At 38.9% G+C, this 23,241-nt stretch overlaps 1 protein-coding gene across 2 annotated transcripts in view; it reads left to right on the forward strand.

Moving 5' to 3' along the window:
* The first annotated feature begins 347 nt into the window (after positions 1-347).
* Positions 348-23,241, forward strand: part of KAT6A (lysine acetyltransferase 6A) — a 36,646-nt gene continuing 13,752 nt past the window's right edge. The window contains exons 1-12 of one of the 2 annotated variants that reach the window (XM_085559108.1): positions 348-444; positions 2,257-2,299; positions 2,418-3,185; positions 13,919-14,027; positions 14,610-14,725; positions 14,978-15,059; positions 15,828-15,963; positions 17,749-18,086; positions 19,238-19,356; positions 20,876-20,991; positions 21,809-21,950; positions 22,394-22,555. In XM_085559108.1, the coding sequence (XP_085415234.1) occupies positions 2,583-3,185; positions 13,919-14,027; positions 14,610-14,725; positions 14,978-15,059; positions 15,828-15,963; positions 17,749-18,086; positions 19,238-19,356; positions 20,876-20,991; positions 21,809-21,950; positions 22,394-22,555 (1,923 nt within the window). In that variant the 5' untranslated portion in view covers positions 348-444; positions 2,257-2,299; positions 2,418-2,582. The remainder of the gene's footprint in view (positions 445-2,256; positions 2,300-2,417; positions 3,186-13,918; positions 14,028-14,609; positions 14,726-14,977; positions 15,060-15,827; positions 15,964-17,748; positions 18,087-19,237; positions 19,357-20,875; positions 20,992-21,808; positions 21,951-22,393; positions 22,556-23,241) is intronic. The other variant, XM_021535918.3, reaches the window with a different exon arrangement.

Genomic DNA, 23,241 nt, shown 5'->3' on the forward strand with positions numbered 1-23,241 from the left:
GCTGTCTAAACACACAGCCTTTCTTATATGGGAGGAAGGTCGGTCTGTTGCACCACCGCGGACAGGCTGATGTCTAACATGTCAGACCCAACTGTGGTTCAGGATCGTGGGCAAGTCTTAAGTGCTGGTATCTGCCTCGCCTCGCCTCACGGCCCGGCCCGGCCGCTTCCCTCACGCGCTGTCCGCTCCGCGCGGCCCCCAGCGTGGCCCCGCCTCCCCTGCCCGCCGGGGCGCAGCTGCGGCTCCACGGCGCCCCCTGGCGGCCGTCTGCGCCCTGCCGCGCTGTTCCGTGGCCTGGCCACCCCCTCCCCCCGCGGGCTGTTCCACCTCGCGCCCCCCCGCCCCCCGCCGCAGCGCGCCGGGCCCAAGATGGCCGCCGTGTCAGTTTCGGGCTTCGCTGCCGTCCGGCCTTCACCTCCCGAGTCCCGGCGCTCGCGGCCCTCGGTAAGTAACGCTGGCGGAGCCGCGCCGGCTCGGGTGGTTGATGCCGAGGAAGTCGGGGACAGGCGGTTGGCGAGCTCCGTGGCCTGGGGAAGGGGAAGGCCCAGTTGGGCGCTCCAGGCTCGCGGCCTGTTCCGGCCCCGCCGCCGCTCTGCGCCAGGCCCGGCCCCGCCGTCCGCTCCCGCGGCGCTCGCCAGGCCCACGCCTCGAGGAGGTGGCGGGCACGGCACGGCACTGGTGACGCGGGCGAAGCGGCCGGGGGTCCTCGAGCTGAGCTCCGATCAGTGTCTGGCGCGAGAGAGCGCGGCTGAGGCGGGCGCGGGCCCGCCCGTACCAGTGCGAGGAACTAGCCGGGCCGCACTGCCCGTGTCCGGGGGGACGGAGAGCAGCATGGGGCATGGCTGTCTGCCGGCCTGCGCCCCGCTTTTCCCGAATTCGCCGGTGCGAGTCTCTGTGCTGAGGCAGTGCGGTCCTTGGGGCGCCTGGTGCGGGACCTACCGTGGTAGGGATGGGGACGAGCGGTAGCAGGTGCTGGGGTCGCTTGTCACCCAGAGAGCCAGCGAGCGAGTGACCCACCGCCGCTGGGACCGTCCCGGTGCCGCCCCAGCCTGGCCGGACGGTTGCATAACGTCCTGCGCACGGGGCTCGGCTGGGAACGGGGGACAGAATTCTTCGGGCTTCAGGATCCAGGAGTAGGAGTTAGAGGAGCGCATCTCTGTTTTGGAGGAGGGCAGGTGTCGAGAACCGTATTTCCCTTTACATCTGTTGTTCGCAGAATTAAAGAACTCTAGGCAAGCGCTACATCTCATTTAAGCAGTCGTTCAGAGTCTTTCTAGTACTGGCCTTGTGGAGCTCTGCTATTGAGTCTGATGTCTGTATGCAAATGTGTTCCGTGTGTTGATAAATTCTTCAGTGTTTACTAGAAAGCAGAACACGATAACTGTGTTATCAACTTAACTCTAGTCTGAAACTCCCTTGTAGAAAATCATTATTTATTGTGATAAACACTTTTCAGATCCTTCTTGGTTAGTGTACTCCTGAAGTAGAACTCCAGCATAACAGACAGTTATCACACCCCAAAAAAGCTATTATAAGGATAACTAACTAAAGGCTCTAAAGTAGAACCTCATACCCTTTCACCAGCATCATTAATTAGCAATATCATAAACATTACTTTTATGCTGTGGATGGTCACCTGTTACTTTGTCCTGAGGTGTTTCCAGTGGGCCTCATCAATACTGAAAATTATGTTGTATCCTTTTTTCTGTGGCTTCTAAACATAGAGCATTTAATTGCAATCTCCAGTTGTGTTTCTTCACTTTTTTTCCTTTATGGAACAACTGTCATAACTTTTCTTCACAGATGGGAAACCTATGATTACACTCATGAAAGTGCTCTGAAAGTTTCTCGCTGTTTGCTCCAGAGTCTTAGTTATTTCTGTTTTCTGTTAAAGTTTCAATGTCTTCCATGTGTAAAAATTATGAGAGCTACTGCTCTTTTAAGATATTTGTTGTGGTTTTCCTTTTTTCCCCCAAATATTAACTTATGTTGTGCTCAGCAGTGATACAAATCTTGGTATAGACTAATGGATCAAAATGGAAAGGACACTTTTCTTTAGGTTTTATGGGGTAATTTTAGTGCTAAAGTATGCTTTTATTAGTAGTGAAGATAAAACCTGAAATATTACTTTAGTATTTCAGAAATGTAGTGGCTTAAAACTCTTCTGTGTGTTTAACAAATTAACATTGTCTGCTGTTTTTTTTTTTCTTTTCTTCAGAAGTGTTTTTTTTAAATGTCTCTCTTGTTTTCTTCTAGGCCTAACATTAGAGCTCTTTTTATTGTGAGACCAGAAGCTCAGGTGAGATAATGCTTACGAAATCTTTATACGTTTTGTGTAAAACCCTTCTGTGATGCTGTTATGGGATTTATTGGACAGAAGGTAGAAGTTTTTAATTGTTTTGTTTTCTTCTCTTCAGTGTGAAAACAAATAATGCTTGAGAAAGGATTAATTCAGAACAGAAAACGTGTATGCTATGATTAACTGGTTCCCATCATTCGAGGATCTGTTTTCTCATCATTTGAAACTTGTTCAGCATCAGGATAAAGGATAACGACTCTATGGATATACAGAGTTCTTCACCATGGTAAAACTCGCCAACCCGCTGTATACAGAGTGGATTTTGGAGGCAATCAAAAAGGTAAAGAAGCAAAAACAGCGACCTTCAGAGGAGAGGATATGCAACGCTGTGTCATCTTCACATGGTTTGGACCGCAAAACTGTTCTGGAACAGTTAGAGTTGAGTGTTAAAGATGGAACTATTTTAAAAGTCTCCAACAAGGGTCTCAACTCCTACAAGGATCCTGATAATCCTGGGAGAATAGCACTTCCGAAGCCTCGGAATCATGGCAAGTTGGATGGTAAACCAAATGTGGACTGGAATAAACTTATTAAACGGGCAATTGAGGGCTTGGCTGAGTCTGGTGGCTCATCCTTGAAGAACATCGAGCGCTTTCTGAAAGGTCAGAAAGATGTGTCTGCATTATTTGGAGGTAGCGCTGCCTCCATTTTTCACCAGCAATTACGATTAGCTGTCAAACGTGCTGTCGGCCATGGTAGGCTCCTTAAGGATGGGCCCCTGTACCAGCTCAACATTAAAGCAACCACTAATGCTGATGGGAAGGAGAGTTTTGAGTCTCTTTCCTGTCTCCCTCCAGTGTGTCTCCTTCCCCATGAAAAGGATAAGGTAAGACACAGTTTTTGTATGGTTGTTTTCTTGTGGTCGATGGAATATGTCAATACAGAGTTGTATTGTAATTTGAGGCAAATAATCTTGAATTTGGTATGTTAGAAGTTATTACTGTGTATTTAGAATCCCCTTGTATCCAATTTTCTAAACATGAGAGGAAATTTAATGGATTGTAATTTGTACTTTGGATCAGAAAATTGCAGATGAGCTACTGTGGAGAATTCACAATGTTTCTGTGCAGTGGAACTGGAAGTATGATAACAGGCTTACTGTAGGTGTGTCAGCAAAACATAGGAAGTAAGCCGCCTCTCTTGAAGGTGAGATGGATTTGCAAAGCAAACTTGAGATGATCTCTTACTTTCACATTTTTATTTGCCTGCCATTTCTTCTTTCTATTTGAATTCAGGTAATGTAATGAGGGGCTGATTAGCAATTGCCACCTAATGCTGTCTTAGAGGCTTTCTTTATAATTGGCAAAGAACCTTTTGTTCCAGAACCTCTTTGTTGTGAAATAGGAAGAACCTGCTCTAGTGGAAGGTGTTCCTACCTGTGGCAAGGGTTGGAACCAGATGATTTTTAAGGTCCCTGCCTACCCAAACCATTCTATGATCTAGAGAGCATAGAGATCCTGGAAGGAGCACTCAGGGGCCTCTGTACCCTCTGCCCCATTCTCTCTCCCCCATTTTAAATATACATTCTTTATTAAAAAAAAAAACAAAATCTGTTGCTTTCTCTTATATTTTTTGGTTTTACCCTCCTTTCTACCCTACTTCTGCATTCCTAAGGTCATTGATCCTCCCCTCTAACCTCAAGATGAAGTTGTGGGAGTGAAATTCCTACCCAGTCAGTATCTTTTTATCCTTTCTGTTACTTTGAATGCAGAGTAGAACAGAAGCTTGTCTTTCTTTACTGAAGATCAGTTTGCCACTGATTCCTGTATTTCTGCTACTTGTCTCTAGGACATCTAGAATATGAGAATTACTCTTTTTTTATCCTAAAGAGATACATTTTTCTGCAGAATGGGACATTTTTGGTTGTTACAAATATCCTGTTCAGGGATGAGTTCTTTGGGTGTGTCCTACTGATGGTTTTTAAAGTCAGCTTCACTCTCTGGTGAGAGATGCTTTAATGATCTATTAGGATTTGAAGATTTAAAACTACCGTATGAGTCTTCTTCATAAAGAAAATAAAATCTGCACAGCTGCTTTATCACCAGTAAAGTTTCTCTGAAATTCTGTTTTAACTGTGAGTGCTTTACTGTGGACACAGTACTTAACTTAGTGTGTTGTGCTGTGGGCTGGTGTAATTTAGGAAGCATTACTATGCTGAAAATTCCAGTGTTCTGTCTACAAATGTTTCCTCTTTAAGTCTCCAACTTTATCTATAATGAAATCAGTATAGCTGTAAAATGTCATGAAAACTGGATATAAACAAACCTGGCACACGAGGTGGCTGGATTGAGAGTGTTGGTAACAGTGGATAATAGGGCTGTGTGTGTTATTAACACAGTATGTTTCACAGCCTACTCAGTCTTCTTGTAATGTGCCAAAATTCAGGAGCAGCTTGATATTGTTTGAGATAAATTGTTCTCTGTGCTTTTCTTAAAATGTTATAAATCAGAATGGTGAATGGTAGTATGAGCTACTATAAATACTGAATTTAATCTGGGATTTGTTTATTGTCCCTCTGGAAAAATATAAATTTTGCAAGGTATTCTTTCAATAAATTCTTCTGAGTTTTTGTGTCTGTGTGTGTCAGTGTTTAACCTTAGATGTCTGATCTTCATGTACCATCTCTGTGCTAGATAACTCAGGCAGAGTTTCATACTAGTCTGAAGTAATACTGAAGATACAATGTTAAAACATGTAGGTTCTGCCAGCATTAATTGACTTGCCCGTCAATGGTTCCTCAGAGTTCCTGTTCTCCAGGATTTTTAAGACAGTTTATTTTTTTGTTTTGTTTGTTCTTGGTTGATTGTTTTTTCCATGCAGACAGTGCAGTCACCTTCACTCTGCAGCTTTCTGTTAAATCTCAACTAGTTTATGCAGGTGCAGATGACATACTGTGCTATAGTGATTTTCTTGACTTATTGGGCTCTTGAGAGTAGTAAGGGATTTTTTTCTCTTTCTTGTTTTTTTCCTTAGTAGCATATACTTGGTATAGATTCTTTGGGAGTATTGTGACAATGTTTCTCTTGATTCTTAGAGGAGCCTTGGCAGTAACATGAACAAAAAAACTTTAATCTCCCACTTGCCAGTTGATGGCCTGACAGTCCCCGAGCAGCAGCCCCCCGACAGCTTCTTCCCAGTTTATGTACTGGGCATGACACCATATGGTCTAGAATAGTTCTTTGGACAGGCTGGGATGGGTCAGCTGTCCCAGCTGTGTCCCATCCCAGCATCCTGTGCCTGCTAGCCTCCTCACTGCAGGTGGGGTGAGAAGCTAAAAAGTCCTTGACTTTGGTGTAAGCCCTACTTGGCAACAACTGAAACATCAGTGGGTTTTCCAAAGTATTTTCACTCTACAAAACACAGCACCACACCAGCTACTAGGAGAAGAATTAACAGGATTTCAGCCAAAACCAGGACAACTGTTCATTAGTTAATATAGTATTACTACAATGCAATAATTACTTTGAGAGACTACTACAACACAGTAATATTTAATACTGTTGACAAGCAAGGAGCTCTTTCCTGGTACACTATCGTAAGGAACTTAAGCTGTAGTAAGTTGCAGGTCTTAAAGCTGGATGCCTTAAAGGTAGCTTGCTCTGCTTTTGTTTTATTGACACTTACAGAAAGAATCTTTATAAAATTGTTATTACTTTAAAAATCCAACAATAAAATATCAACTAACTGATAGAGAAGTGGAAGTAATTGCTATATGTGTTGGAAGTTTCCAGAGCATCTGAAATTTGATCTCAGGACAACAGAAGGACTGTTTCTTCCTCAATTAGAAGGAAAATACAGGTGGTATTATTTGATAGCCATTTGCACTGTCCTTGAAACTGTCTTTTATGTCAGTTAAAACTGTCTGTGGCTGCAGCAGTAAATTTCTTTAAGTAAATATCTTAGTATTATCCTGCAGTACAGGTGGAAGTATAAAGCCAAAATTCAGGAAGTGATTCCTGAAAAAAAAAGAGAGGAACTTCTGTGGATGAAAAGTAGGAGTAATATTTATAGCAGATTCCCTGTGCTGCTATCTTGCATGTTCCTTATCGCATGTTGTCTGTTTCCTAGTTTTATGTTTCTCTTTGTATCTGTTGGTACTTATCAATCAGTTTAACTGTGGACTCTTATACATGCAGCATCCTTCAGGCCTTCCTTCGTACCAACAGTAGTTCTAGATCCCAGTGTGCACTCATAAACTCACACAAAGCCAAACTTCTTGTATCTGTTTAGAAAGTTCATATGCTTTGAGGGCCTCAAGTTGTTTTGAAGGCCTTTAAGCATACAATAACTATTGCTATATTGTGGCTGTTTGAAGTAAGTAATTGTTAATTCCATGTCTTAAATGAATTAAATGAAACAACTTATCTGAGTACTGGTAAAGAGGTTTTTTTTTTATTAATTGGTGTGGGGTGGAATATATAAATCATCTGCAACTAGAACACTGTAATTACATATTGAGAGCTCACCAATCTCTCCAAGGGCACTGTTCAAGCTTAGGCTCTCAGCTGGAGGAGGATTAGGATTCATTCCTTTCCAGCTGGTTCTGGGGAAGAGAAATCTGTAGTTCTGTCTAAAAAAACCTTGTGGTTGATAACAGATGGCCTCCATCTGTACACTGTGTAACTCTGGAAACCCAAGTGTTAAAAAATTACTTTGAACTTTATTCACTCAAGTAGTGAACAGATGAAGTAGCTCATAGTAATTGAGCAAATCTAAACAGGCCCTAAATACTGCTGTTCAAGACACCTGCAAATGGATGTTATGAACTGATGCATTCAGTGTGGAATGGGGTTGAGTAGTACCAAGAGCAGTGCTGGCAGTGTCTGGAGTCATGATAACTTAGAGGCAAAGCTTATCACTGTGGGAAGGCATCAGATGTTATGATGAGTGCCAGTGTCAATGGGTACTACTGTGGAGGAAGTCTTTTTAACAGTGTTCTGTGATACAATTTCAGCAGAAGCTGAGTGTACTGGATTAAAAAGAGGAAGATTAGTCCAATATTTTGCCCAGATCTCTGTTGTCAGTCCTTTCTGTCCAGTAGATTATTGACAGATATGGAATGACATTTTTCTGAAGATGGTTTAGGTTAATAAAGGAATTGTATTAACTACAGAGCTTTAAAGGCTAGTCAGACAGGGAGGAGAGTGGATAATAGAGAATATTGATAAAGAAACAACAGCTTGATTCCAGTGTTAGCTTTGTTATGTAGGAAGGGAAGAAACAGCAGAGAGAATGAGGACAGATCATTCTGTCCCTGTTTTTCTCCTAGTTTCCCAGCAATTTTATCTTCAGTCATAGTGATGGTGAAAAAACAGTTAAAAACCAGTAGTTATTAAACAAGTATTGCCATTTTAGTTGAAAAATAGGTTCCATGTTCTTAAGTCCAAGCATGTAGTCAACAAAATCTGGTGAACAAACACATTTGACAGACTGCTGAGTCCTTCAACCTTTGTGAATTAGATGGATTCAAGGATTTCAAACTACATTTATCCTAGTGAGTTATGATTAAGTCAGGTTCACCTCTAGTCCACCTATTTAGGTTTTCTCTGTATTTGGTGTCTAAATCTTAATTTTTCTCACCAATATTTTGGTGACTGCATGAACACCTTTCCTCAGAGCAGCTCCTAAAACTGCTTTGGCATTGGATGAGAGGTTGTAATGTTGCTTGTTTAAATGGTCAAGAATCTGGCAGTCCACCCATTGTTATTGCTATTATGGTAAGTCGACTTGTAGTGAGATGCAAAAGAAAGGAGGGAGAAGGGTGTCCAAGCAGAATAACCCTTGAGTAGGAAACAGAATCCCATTTGTAATACATTTGCTTGTTTTGAGAGACTTTTAAAGGTCAGTTAACCAGCCCGTGGACCTATACATGGATAATGCCTTCTAGTTTGAAAATACGGAATCTTTCAAACATGTTTCTGTGGAGACCTATGAATCATTAAAACTTTTAATTACTAGTACTTCTATTACTTCACTGGATTTTGGAAAATTGAAAAATTTCTGTTGGATACAGCCTTTAGACAAGTGTGTATATAGGTTTGACTTAATTTAGAATTCACAAACAGTATACAGCCTCTCAGCAACACACAAAACCTGAGACTGAGGTTTCTCCTCAGTCTTGAGACTCAGTTCTGGATATTTAGTAATGCATGTTTTGATTGTATGCTGGATCTCTGAACTTATCTGGACTCATAGTGAATTCCTTGAATGCATGGAAGGAAAGAAAGTAATTCTGCTGCTGAGCATTGCAATGACTGAACTTAGAAGCTGCTAATCATGAAGCTGCATGCAAAATCTTTAGTGCAATTCTCAGGAACAAGTAGATGCACTTGCTTAGTGCTACCATCAATGGTATTTTTCTCTTCAAAATGTACAACCATAAAATGTCCATACTGACTTCACCTGACTTTGCAAATTCAGGATACCTTTGTATAAGTAGTTTCTCAGCAACAGACCTGTTCAGAAAAGGTTTTATCTGCATGTGTTTAGGGTTTTGCCACACTTGCTATATAAAGCTGCTCATGTGAGAATGGTCTGTCTGTGCAGACAGTGCAGGGAGAGAAAATAGCATATAATGACTATGGGTCAAGAACATGGGCTTTTGTTATATCTTACTGTCAAGAGTGTTATATTGAACAGCGAATTTTGACAGTGAAGACTTAATATGTAGAATGTTTCTTTTGTTCTCTCCATTTTGTGCTCAAGGTCGTAAAGTTTCAAAAACTGAGTAGGATTTGGTTTCACAGTTGAACTTGTGTGGGTGTCCTAGGTAATCTAGAAGTAGCAGCCTTGAATCAGAGATCTTTAATGTGCGTGAAACGCTCATTGACAGTTCCTTTCTTATCTTCTCTGGGCTCATGTTTATGGGGGTCTCTGCATTCTGTTAAATACTTGTTTTTCATTTTTTAACAAGTATTTCCATTCTTTTAGGGATGCTGCTAATCTTGAAGTAAAGCAGTATATGGTATTTAAAAATAGAATAATTACATCTAGGCACAGACATTTACTTAAGTTTTAAGAAAAAACTCATCCCCAAAGTAACTTGTTATTTCTAGAAATCAAAGTCAATGTTGACATTCCTTATTTTTTGTGACTGTCTAAGTATTGTGAAATGCAGTGAGAGGAATTAAGATTTCAGCTTATTCTTGATTCAAGTGGTGTGTTTTTCTTTTGCAGCTGTGGAAGCCTGTGGCTTCTTAGAAATCTCTTTTGATCTAAAATAGAGTAATATAATCATCTGTCACTCCCAAGATAGCAGCCTATATTTTCTCGAAAATTATGAAGCTGGGACGAAGTGTAGGTGGGAGCTCACAGGATATAACTTTAGATAAAGAAGACTTCAGTAACTTGAACTATTAGGTTCCTGAATCAGTGTCAAGTGAAGGGAGTTTCTTTATACTGCAGAGAAGGAAATCTGAGCCTCTCTCTCCCATCACTGCCCTGAGTTTGCAGTCAGGAAGTCTTGGCATGTGATTCTGATTGTGACTAACAAATCTTGAATAGCTTTAATCCTCTGATTAGAGAACTTGTTAGTTGTGGGAAGATTATTTAACAATTCACTGTCTAAGCATTTCCAGCTGACATTCTGTGAAGTTTTTACCATGTGTATATCTAATAGTAAGGTAATTTCTTTAGTTTGATTGTCAGCCCCAGATACTATTCACATTATTTTTTTGCATTGGTTTCCAGATACCAATAATCACTGCAGAAAATTGAGCCAGTATGTACTTCATTAATGTCCAAGCTATTGGCCTTTGCATTTGACTCTACTCTTGTAGCAGCATTTCAGATTTTCTCTCCATTGTATTAGTCCTTCCTCAAACAGCAGCACTTACTTTAAATGTTCTTTAATTTTTCTATTTAAATGACTCTATGTGTTTCTCTTAAGAAGAGGTATGTATTTCATGCTTGTTCCTTTATTCTGTATGCTATTTTGTCTTTTCTCCGTTACATTTGTTTTAACATAGTCTCATGTTTTAGGTCATCATTCTGCCATATAAATAGGCTTCTTCTTTCAAGTGAGATTTAACAAGTGAATTGGAGACAATATCCATTTACGCGGACAAACATACATGTTTGTGTTATGGTGATAGCTTTTCTTGGGTGTATTAAAATATACTTAGCATTGTTTTCTTGAGTAAAAACAGTATTTTAAGGGATTTCTTTTTTTACTCTCAGTTGCTTTATTTTTTTCTTTCACTATACTGTCTGAAGGGAGCTTTGGTATTTGGTAACTTCTATAGAAGAAGGCTTAGTTACCAACCATTGCTGCTAAAAGTTGATATTATTTAATAGTATTTCCTAAATTCTGCAGTTTTCTCTGTATACAGCAAAAAAGTTTCTAAAATTACTTTGACAATATGAAATTCATTGTTTCTGATTTTATTGAGGCATGGGACTGAAGCAGTTTTCCTCTCCAGCCACTGATCCAAAAGGCATGGAATCCAGGCTTTGTGAGGCTGAGCTCACTGAAACATGTTTCCTCATGTTTTAAATAATTTTTTTCCCTGTGGTGTAGGTTGTACTTTCCCTCTGTCTTTTCTGGTTCATCTGCTCTTGCCAGGAGCTACAGCTTTTGAGGGAGACCTTTGCAACAGAATGGACTATTTGAAGTGAGGAGTAATGATTTGTCACTTGCTTAAAAATAGACACACAAAAAAGCATTATCTCTTGTGAATTCTCAGAAGCCATCTACCGTTGCTTCTAGGGGGCTCACATTCAGGGGATCTTAAAGAGCAAAGCAAAAAAAAAGTTAGTGTGAGTGTTTGTGTTTGTTTTATGTTGATTTAAATTCTATACCCACTCAATTCCAGCCACAACGACTGCCAGATGATGGGACAAAGATAGTCCTGATATCTAGTGAGCCTCAGACAGTATTAAAACGTCTGCAAAGTAAAGTGCTTTAACATTACTAGCAAGTGACCATTGTGACATTGTGGCTGCAGACGTGACTGTGAGTCTTGAGGCGTTTCCCTAACCTCACTTTTCATAAATTAAGAAGACTACAAAGCAGATGGGTTAGCCAAAAATGAGATTGTAAAATTACTACACACATGCTTTTTCTGGAAGCACTTCTCTGTAGTTGCCTTTAGGAGAGCATACAGTCTGAGAATCTTTAAGGCACATTTGGTTTCTAGAAACCCTTTGTATAGTAACAACATGTGCAGAGAGGCTGGCTGGCTGTAAGACACTGTCAGTCCAATTTGTTCTGGCTCCCTCCCTCACTGAATCTGGTGACATCACACAGATAGATGTGCTTGCAAGCAAAACAGCAGAAGGAGCTGAATGTCTGCCAAAAAATTGCAGTATGAAACTGAGCTGCCTGCTTCCAGTCTTGTTTTCACTAATCTTTCATTGTGTGCTTGCATTTTTCACTTGCCAGGATGTTGTTTGCTGAACAAACACAGCAGCAGAGAAATCTCTCCATAGTTAGCATAACAGTCTTACACAGAAGCTGTGGAAGAGTAGCCTGATCTCCACGTTCAAAATTGTACTAATTTAATTAATTGCTCTAAAACATTCTGAATTCTAGTAGAGCCTTCCCCCAAACTGTAGATGTTTTGAGGTTTTTTTTAAATGTGGTAAAGTTTTTGCTTGCAGCTTGCCAGGGTGGTAAATACAGGAAACATTGAAGCTGTGAAGGATAGTAATTTATCTTGTTCTTCCAAACCTAGACAGTGTTACATGTGGGCATCTAGATTTGGAGAACTGTGGGGATGAACAGAGTATGCACAAATACTAGCTAAAACAGAAAAGAACTACTATCTTAGGCTATTGACTGTCTATAAAACTCTCTTTGATGAAATAAATTGCTCATGCACTTCCTGGAAAGGATACGTGAAATAATTTTATATCTCCCCTGAAAAATTGCATTAGTGTTAGAGCTTTCCTTTCAAAAGGTAGAAGGTAAAAGTAATTCCTGAAATCTTGATTCCAAAGAAATTGGAGCACTGATTGACCCTTCATATACAAGGTTTTTTCCCCAGTAAACCTGATACTGACTGGAAGCCGCTCGTTGCCTGGCACCTAGAGTCCAGTCATGAACAGAAAGAGAACAATTTGTGTACAGTTCCCCTCTCTCTGTTGAAAGAGGATGGAGAATCCCTGCGTAACTGATTTCAGCTAATATTGCTGTGGTGACTTGGCTGGAAAGATGCTGCCTGTGGGCAGTGAAGATGCTAGCTTGCCCCTCCCGCTTGGATATTAATGATTTGTATGCTTGGCATAACTATCTACAGTTGTCTTGTTCTCTCTGTTTCTCAAAAGGAGCAAAAACTGCACTCCTTCAGTTAATGAATCCTATGAACATATTCCAAACTGAAGTAGTTTGACAGGCAGGTGATTTCATATTAGTTTATACTTCAGCATCATTTGGGATTTACCCAAAGGCTAAATACATATAAATACTTGTATTCTAAGTGAAGAATGTCAGGCTTTCATTCCTGTTGTGTGGCATAATTTTGAAACAGTAAATTTATAAGATGTTCAGATTGTTTCCTTCTAGTGGGTGCTTTAAGGACCACACCTCAGACTGGAAGAGTACTGTGTGTGCTATGTCTGTATGCTGAGTGAAAGGTAGAGCTTTCAAATTTTCAGTTTCTGTATTATGGTAGTATAAACAAACCTGATTCTGCAAGAAACTATTCTGGATAATGCTTTGGATGTGGCTTAGGAAGAGTGAAGGTATTTAGAACTTCTTCTGGCATATGCTTCCATGCCATAATTAACAGTATGCACACATGTACCTGCAGAATAGATTTTGAAAAGGTATGTTAGAAGTCTCTAACTGTAACTTGATACAGCTATGCAAAGAATGTTCCTCAAAACTTGCCGTAATCTAACATTATTCCCATCTCCAGTGTTCTAAATGTGATTTTAGCATATCTTTATTGTATTTTTAAATTAAATTTTTTGTACATTTTTGCTCTGGAAACTATAAATCACAGGATTTAAATGCAGAATTGGATTAGAAAGAATTTGCTAGATAACGATATCCAGCACTTAATGTTAAATTAGGCTATCCTTTTTACTCTTGTATAAGTTGATCGAGTATCGCTTTAAAACAGACAATTATTGCACTTGCTACATCTTTGATGAGGCTGTAGAATGACAGTTCTTAAATTTAAAAATGCCCTACTTATTCCAGTCCAAATGTATTGTTGGCTAGTTCATATCTATTTCTTTCTTTGCTAGTGCTGTGCCTCATCTTAAATATATTTTTTTTGCTATGCAATGTCTAACTCCCCCCATAAATTTTTCAGAGAGAGCACACCTTTTTATCTGCATGTGACTGCTATATAACATGCTCACATAACTTTCTGCAGGAAGATTTTATTTTAATTTTTCATAACAGTGTTAGCAGTTGCACAGTTTTTGTACTTTGGAGTACTAACTTCTATTCAGTTAGTGTTGTATTGAATGTGAGAACCAAATAAAATCTTTGAGACATGATGTGTATTACATCATGTTTATGTGATATATAAATGTCTGTGTCATTTTGTGTATTACAGTTTGCTCCCTTGAGATACCCAGTGCTCTTATTGTCTGTTTTCCTCACAGCCGGTTGCCGAACCAATTCCAATTTGCAGTTTCTGCCTTGGTACAAAAGAGCAAAATCGGGAGAAAAAACCTGAAGAGCTCATCTCTTGTGCTGACTGTGGCAACAGTGGTAGGTAACCATTTACAGGGCTGCTGGTTTTATCCCCTTCCCTTGAGACAGAAAAAGCTGGTACACTGCCTGTTGCTGCCCTGTGCAGAGAGGGAGTATGCATCTAGTAAGAATCTTGCCATTTAAGACAGAGAAGTCTAAAGTAGTCACTCCTGCTGACCCAGACATGTGAGGAATATGCTTCTGTGGCATACAGTACAGTTATAGTTCAGCTGAATCTTAGGGTTCCAGAGGGGAGGCAGCTAAGTTAACCTAGCACAAATAATTCATTCGGCTCCTGGAAGTTTTTTGTTTTTTTTTTTTTAATGTGGCAATGAAGGCCAGTTTCATCATGTTTCTCAGTTCAGTTATGAAGAATTGTCTTTGGGTTCTTTTAGTATGTGGGCCTGCTATTTGCTACCTAGGGCATTAGTTTGTGTTATAAGTAAGTAAGAATAGAGGCACCTAAATACAGGAGTATCTGGATAGCGGAAATTCTGCATGGGAGGACATAATTGATAAAGTAGCCTCTGTGTGAGCTAACTATGGCTCTTAACAGAAATATAATGATTTTACCAGTAACATTTTCTCTTTTTTCTCTAGGTCATCCGTCCTGTTTGAAGTTCTCTCCAGAGCTGACAGTTCGAGTGAAAGCCTTGCGATGGCAGTGTATTGAATGCAAAACATGCAGTTCTTGTAGAGATCAAGGAAAAAATGCTGTAAGTATAGTGAAGTATGGATTCAATTAAGTGGATACCAGTTTTGTGGCTGTGAAGTTAAACTACTAAATAAAATTATATTAGAGGCAAATATCTGCAGCTTTTATTTTAGTCTGGTACTCTTTCTGAGACCTGTGAAATACCTTGAATTGTCTGTAGTTGAGAACTATATGCCCGTTTTTTGAAATTGTGACAGATTAATGGAGGGCTTGATGCTGATGCACATATAAAGAGAGTTTATGTCTTTAACAGGATAACATGCTATTTTGTGACTCCTGTGACCGTGGCTTTCACATGGAATGCTGTGATCCTCCTCTTACCAGGATGCCAAAAGGTGAGGACTTCATGGTGAATAGAATAATTTAAGATGGTGTTGGAAAAGATGGGTGGGCAGACAGTGCTTCCACTTATTTGGTCCTCTTCTAGCTACATTTAGCTCATTTTTGTATGGAATTACCTTTCAGTATTAGAAACCAAAGGGTCAGAGCTTCACATCCAGTATTTTTCACTATCTTCTGTTTCCTGTAACTTGCTCCCTGTGAAGGGTTTTGAAAAAAAATTCTTGAGGGTTGAAGGAATAAAAGTGATCCCTATCGATTAAGATAATCAGCTTTCGTTTTCTTGAATAGCCTTGTACAAAAGAAAGAGATATATGTTTTTGAAGTGATATCCATTTGGACAGTAGATTATTCTGGACAAATTAACTTCTCTTTCCAATGAGAAAGCAGATTGTCTATGGAAGATTATTCCTTGGCAGTTAGAAGAAAACTTGTGTATATAAGATAGTTGGAAGAAGTATAGTTGTAAGCAGATAATGGGATAATTAACCGTTAAATTATGGTTTTCTGATGATGTACTGAGATTAAGGAGACTTTATCTGTACTTGGAATTCTTTGGAACTCTTTGGGTCTGGGGAATATTAATAGGGCTTGATTTTAAATTGTTGAAGCATACGCATAATTCTTCTTACACATATGTGTGATAATCAGTATCTTTGGTACTGTTCCTACCCTTAATCTCAGAAGGCCTGTGGACTGTATTTCTTCCTTTTGTCCTATATAGATGTCTTTTGCATTCAGTGATGGGGACTTGTGTCTTATAGGTATGTGGATATGTCAAATATGTCGACCACGTAAGAAAGGAAGAAAACTTCTACAGAAGAAGGCAGCACAGATAAAAAGACGCTATGCTAACCCAATAGGACGTCCTAAAAACAGGTTAAAGAATCAAAACACAACGTAAGTCTCTACAAGGAAGAGTAAGATGGGAAATTCTGTAGGACGGGGTATTTCTCAAATCTCTAGTCTACTTTGTGAGAAGTTCTCTTTTACAATTAAGAGTTGTTCATTACAGATTTTCTGAAAAGGGCTGTGAAAGACTAGAAGTAACAGTAGTGTTTCTTTTGGCCAAGATTTTTTTACTCTTTGTAGTAATTTACTACTTATTTTTGAACTATTCCTTATAGTCATAAACAAATTTTGCTGTTCATGTAATCTCTTTTGCTGGATGGCTCCTTCTTCCAGCATAGCTGCCTTGCTTTGCATTTCCCAAGAGCCCTTTCTGTTGTTTAAAGAAATTAAATAATCACTATAAGGCATATGAGATTGATTGACATATATTTAATCTGACACTGCTGCCAGAAAATATTTGGCCCGTTTCTGCTTCCATTCCACATGTTTCTGCATTTGTGGAGAAGTCTGTTGTGCTGAGACCAGGTGTGTTTCTGCAGCTTTGTCATGGTTGTTGTGGGGTAACTAGCTAGTTGTCAGAGAATTGGATTTGGGTAGGCAGGAATTCTTTGGATAACTGTTCAGTCAAAGCAATTCCCTTGAATTAAGATTTCTCTGCAGTTCTGGTTGTGATGCAGCACTCTGGACTCTTCAGGGTGCAAAACAGTGAATGAGCATGTCAGAATAATGTCTGTTATGGACATCAGATCAGCTGGAAAAAACAGCTGAACCACCAGTTGATTCTAACTAATAGCACCAGAGGATGTTCTGGAAAACAACCTTACAAAATTTAATGCTCCTAAAAACATGGAGGGAGCTTCTCTATTAAACATGATTTTTTTTTTCTTAATCAGTACAGTAACTTTGCACAGAAGAACTCTCAGTATTAATTCAGAGGAGCAAAAGGAAAACTAGCCATCTGCTTCCACTGTTTTGTCTCTTTTAAGTATTATTTCATGATTGACTCAAATTTTTTGGCTTTGTTCAATCATTTCACTTGCAAAATATATCAGAATTGTGCAAAAATGTGTAGTTTGTCTTCTTGGGAAAAAGCTGTCTCTGTGCCCGAAAAGACTGTAGCTAAAATAGTCGGTCAGTCTAGGACACTCCTGAGAAGTGTTGAATATTCAGTTATCTTACAGAAGCATAGGATCATAGAATCATAGTTGGAAAAGACCTCTAAGATCATTGTGTCCAACAATTAACCCAACATCCCTGTGTTCACCACTAGCCATATCCCCAAGCCACATCCACACACCTTTTAAATAGTTTCATCTCAATAGAGTTTTAAAGTTTACAGTCTTAAAGGTGGCAGCTGATTGGAGAGCAATGCTGTTTTCAGCTAATGCAACCATCAGTGGTATGGGTTCTTAGCTAATAGGCATGTCCTTTGTGTATTAACTTTCTGTGGAATTTTTACAACAATTTCCTATCAATACAAAAACTATGGCAAATCACAAGGGTAAATGTTTAATGACTGCATAAATTAAAGCCTTCTACTGGCAATGTATTTGTTCTGGTTACCGATTTTAAAATCTAATGTTGTGTTAAATTTCATGAAAATTTATTGTTTATACTCAAATTAGTTTGACATAATGTTCAATGTAGAGAAAAATAGTACAGTACCTTCTACTGAGATGTTTAAATCCTGGCTCCTCTAGAGTACACAGGCTTCTGATACTCCTGTATTACTAAATTCTTCAGCTCACGTTCTGTGTGGTTGATAAATAGGTTAGAGAGATGGTAGGTCACCTTACCAAATCTTTTGACCATATCTTTCCTCTTATCCTTTAGATCAAAAGGTCCTTTCAGCAAAGTTCGCACTGGTCCTGGTCGGGGTCGGAAGCGTAAGATGGCTCTGTCCAGCCAGTCAGCATCATCAGAAGGAGGTTACCTGGAACAGACAGATGTCTTGGACTTCTGCAGAGATGGCAGCAACACCTTGAAATTTAACAAGAAAACCAAAGGGCTTATAGATGGCCTTACTAAATTCTTCACTCCCTCCCCTGATGGACGAAAAGCTCGAGGAGAAGTGGTAGACTATTCTCAGCAGTATAGGATCAGGAAAAAGGGTACCAGGAAATCTAGCACTTCAGAATGGCCCACAGGTAAAGATTTTTCACCCTGCCCATGTAAGTATCCTGTATCCCAAGCAAATGTTCAATGGCTAGGATGTTGAACTGAATGGAATTGTTGGAGGCTGGAAACTTTGAGCTGAAATTTAATACTGGAATACACTTATCTTTGGTGCATTGAGGTAGAATATGAGCTGGAAAAAGGAAGTGATCCTAGAGACCTTAGCCTCTTTATATATGATGGCAAGGTGTTATGAAGGATTAAGTGATTACAGTGAGGTAGAATGCACATTGGTAAGGAGTTATTTGCAGACAGCCTAGGAAATGGGCTAAATAATGTCACATTTGAAAGAAATAACATAGGCAGTGGTTCATAAAAATTAAGAGCAGCAAGGTAGAAGTATGAAATTGAAAATAGATAACTAAAACCGTCCGACAGACCCAAGAGTTTCCAATCTATGGATGCATGCAAATGTTCCTTAATTTTCTCAGCCATAGAGGAGCCTGTTTGTGGAGCTTGACATCTGCTTGCTGAAAACTATCCCTTCCCTTTGGAATGCAGTTCTGCTTTCCTTGATTTTTTTGCTTTTCTAGCTTAAGATATTATCTATCCTTGGACCTTTATTTAATTTCTGTATTTGGATATTTACAGTTTTGTTGCATGGTCCTGAATTGTTCCTAAGCAGGCAGTGGGAAATACTCCACAATAAAATACTATGTTTACAGCTTTAGAATAATTACCTGCATTAACCTGGCTGGTGCTGGAAGAACAGTAATGTGACTTAATGCTTTGGGCTTGAGGTGAAGTGTCTAGAGGGTTTTGGGCATTTTGTTTAGGCTTGTTTTTGTTGAAGGGGTATCTCTAAGGTGACAAATGTAGGTGTCCTGTTTTTGGTTTTATGGCATTTAAATAGCTGTGATCCTTGTTTGTGAAAAAAAACAGGCTTAGTGGTAAGCCATTTATGCCTTCGTGGTACTGTGAATATCTAGGTGGCAATATTTGGACCTGCTTAAATGTAGGACAGTACTACTTACAAGGTCCCAAATCTAGAATCTGTTCTTCCTTTGTGGTCCCAAATCTGAATAGAAAATCCCATCAAAAAACCTGGCACAGTGTATGAATACAGCCAGATGTTGTTTGTCACTGCACTAAAAACAAATACTTTTTTGTAAATGTATGTGAAGACAATTTTGTCTCTTATATACAGACAATCAGGATGGCTGGGATGGAAAACAAGAAACTGAGGAGCGTTTTTTTGGAAGCCAGGATGTCTTAAATGAAAAAGACATGGAGTTGTTTCGAGATATTCAGGAACAAGCACTGCAGGTAAAGTTAAATTTTCAGTGTCTGGCAGTAAGTACCAAATCTGTAAAAGAAATTTAAACAAATCTAAAACCACCACCCCAACAAAAAAATAACAGCAAGAAATACAGACTTCAGATGAGTCAGTCACAGAAGCTAATGTGCTTGATTTCTGATGTTGGAGAGTAATGGAGAATTGACCTCAAGAGAGCTGAAGGATAATAGAAAAATGAGTGTAAGAGTGTAAGAGGTTAAGGTGGCTAAAAAACCTTGGGGGCTGTGGCTTTTGTCCTCCCAGAACTGTTAAATAGCTGGTAAAACATGTGGACTATTAATAAAATATGGGATAGTTTGCTAGCAGCATTGGTCACATGGAGTCTCTGAATACTTGAAACATTCTTTTTCTAGATAGTTTAACTCTTTTTAGAACAGGATAGAGCATTGCTGTTTGTGTCTGTGTACACATTGATAGATGTTTACCAACAGAAGTTGCTGTTCCTTTTCATCTAGAGCTCCAGGAAATACATATATCTAGGATTAGATCCTGAGGTGACTTTTGCCAATACCAGTCCCACTTTGGAAGCTTAGCAAGATGTTAATTTAGAAAGTTACCTTTAAAATCCTAACCCATTGTTCTGGATCTCATGCTGCTTGCATAAATTTGCATATGGGTAATTCACTGGTACTCTTCACATTAGTTGCTGCCCTCCTGCATGAAGTGTTCTCATTTGTTCATAACTTCAGTCCAGGTAGTTCATATTATAATGCAAGGCTAGTGGGAATATGTGGATTTCTGTCATTCTGTGAGTGACAGTCTTTTGAGATAAAATCTTCATGAGTTGAGAAAGCATTTCTTTTCTTTGAAAGAAGAGCATTTAGTATCCTTATTTTTAGTTGCTCTAAAATATACAGTTACTATCAGAGGGATGGGGAAATGAAGGTTGTAAGTAAAGAAGTAGTTTAAAATACTCTAGTTTCTATTTTTTTCTTCTAATAAATGTGAAGTTTTTCTTTAATTCTTCAGCACTTGTGATGATAAGCAGGTTATCGCATCCTGAATGTTGGTTTGGTATCTGCTACATTCGCAGTAGTCCACAGTAGTCCATCTAGTCTCAGAACTGGGAAGATACTAATGTGTGATGTCAAATACTTCTAGTTTTTAATCTCATGAGCAGTTTGTGTTTCTGTTCTTCACCATTTGAAATAACAAGAAAGAAAATTACAACACTCAAAAAAAGATTGTATTTAACTTCACTTTCTACTAATTTGTATTTAAAACTCTGTCATGCAACACTGTGAATGGTAGTGGAGATACATGGTATGATAATGTTTATTAATTCTTTCTTTTTGTGACTCACATGGTTGATTGAAGTGTGACTGGTACTTGTTTTTAGTGTCAGAGAGCAACATCTGCATCTTCCTAATTACCAGTGAGTTCAAGCAGGATGGACTGTGTAGATAAAAATGTTTTAATTTATTTAATCTTAAAAGTCTTTCAATTGGAAATTCATAAAAAAACAAGGGTTTTTTTCTCCTTGCATAGAAAGTAGGGGTGACTGGACCTCCTGATCCACAAGTCCGCTGCCCTTCTGTTATAGAATTTGGCAAATACGAAATCCAGACCTGGTACTCCTCCCCATATCCACAGGAATACTCAAGGTAAGACACTTCTTTGTTGTTCTTCAGTGTTCTTCAGGGAAAGCTGTAGTCCAGCAGGCATAGAAATTTGGTGGTTCCTACATTTTGGTGTCTGAAATATTTTTCTGCTGTGCTGCACATATAGTTGCTTTGCTGTTCTCCTGCTTAAGAACTTTGCAAATTGTCTAAACTGCATTCTCTTTGAACTTTATTCAGAAAGACAAATGACTTCTAAGGGCTATAGCTAGAGGAAGAAAATTAAGTGAAACTCTTTATTCTGACATTTAATAAGTACATGTGGTCTTTCATGAGGAATTATTCTAGTTATACAGACATTCCTGCTGAAGCTACAGTGTATAAATGGAGTTAAATCACAATAATTTTGGGATACTTGCATTCCAGTTGTTCATGTCAGTGTAGTATGTAAAACAGTTTTAAAACAAATGGGTAGGTGGTGATATGACCCATCACTCAAGTGTCTGTGACAATGAGAAGAAGGGGATAGGAACTATTTATTTCATCCCTCCTTGCATCATTAGTGCAAAACTGGGAGGGGTTACTGTTTTATTCCTAGGACTTTAATATACTTCTTCTGGCATAGCGTAATAATGTAAATGTCATTATGCAGGGCATTAAGGGCATTTTTTTAATATGCATTTGTTACAGAATAAGTGTCATAACTTTAACTGTGGTAGTGTGGTTTTGCCCTCATTAGCACACACACAAAGTGAGTGTATGTTGGGTTTGTTTTCATCAAGCTCTCTGTTGGCAGGAGTAAGGAAGTTTATACAAAAGTCTCTGTCTTCAGTCTCTTTTCTTTCTTTATCTTTTCTTCCAGGCTGCCGAAGTTGTACCTTTGTGAATTCTGTCTAAAATACATGAAAAGCAGAACTATTCTCCAACAGCATATGAAAAAATGTGGGTGGTTTCATCCTCCAGCCAATGAAATTTACAGAAAAAATAATATATCAGTCTTTGAGGTAAGTTAGAAAATGAAGCTGCTAGCTCCTATCTGTAAATTAGGGTCCTCAACACATAATCATGTGATGAATTTTTCATAGTCCTAAATAGCTTCATTCTTGAAACATTGAGTTTCCAGGAGTGAAGAACAACAAGCAAGCAGCCAGTAGGAACTACCTTGTTTATAGATTATTCATCTGTAAAACAAAGAAGACTCACTTTGTAAAAATCTGGGTATTTTATTTTACAGAAAATAATTTAAAGTTGTCTCTTAAGCTATTGAGTGTAACAGTGACTTGGTCACAGTCTCTGTTCTATGGAAGTTTTAAGTCCTTTGCAATGCTACCTGTGAGAGAAGCCTTCTCTCATGTTAAGACATTTTAAATGTACAGGGATACTTGAGTGAAGCTTGTCCTTGCATAACAGCAAATGGAGTGACAGAACTTTTCCTCATGTCTCTAAGGTTGATGGCAATGTCAGCACTATCTACTGCCAGAATTTGTGCTTGTTAGCTAAACTCTTCTTGGATCACAAGACTCTCTATTATGATGTGGAGCCATTTCTTTTCTATGTGCTGACGCAGAATGATGTTAAGGGCTGTCACCTTGTTGGCTACTTTTCCAAAGTAAGTATTCGGGTACAAATTGTTTGGTATGAAGAGTAGTGTTGCTTTGGATTCTTTAAACTGTTGTAATTTAGGCTCTTGCATTTTATATAATAAATGATGTAATACAGGTATAGACATCTGTTGCAACCATATTTTATTTATCTTCCATTCAGAGGACCACCAGTTAGTAAACCCAAGTTTCCTGTAATATTGAATAGCATATACTTGCTAAGGAACTTGTACTGCATCTTAGTGGTTAAAAAAAACTTTCAAAATTACTTCCTGCTCTTGGTGGAGATTGGTTACTACTGTTTGTGAGAAAGAACTGCTTGGTAATTCTGTTCATATCACCTTTGGTTCTGTATATACATTGTTTTCCAAACAAGTTTGGCAACTTTGCAATTATTTGAAGCCTTTTTTTTTTTTTTTTTTTTTTTTTTTTGAGGGAACAGGGCCAAGATTTCAGATAGAACTTTTCTTAAGGTTTTTATCCTTAATTATTTCAATTATTGTAAGTAGTTTTATTTGAAGCTTTTTCTTTAGTATTCAGAACAGCAGATATGAGACTGGATTTTGATACTTTATGCTTGGAACATTTAAAGAATTACTGGAATATTGCAGTGTCTTTTGCTTAGCTTAGCTGCCTTCAGATTTATTCTTAGAATTTACCTTTTCTGCAGCCCATGTTCTTTACTGTATACTAT

Source organism: Lonchura striata, chromosome 22 (assembly GCF_050655825.1).
Source record: "Lonchura striata isolate lonStrDom1 chromosome 22, ASM5065582v1, whole genome shotgun sequence".
Classification (NCBI taxonomy): Eukaryota; Metazoa; Chordata; class Aves; order Passeriformes; family Estrildidae; genus Lonchura; species Lonchura striata.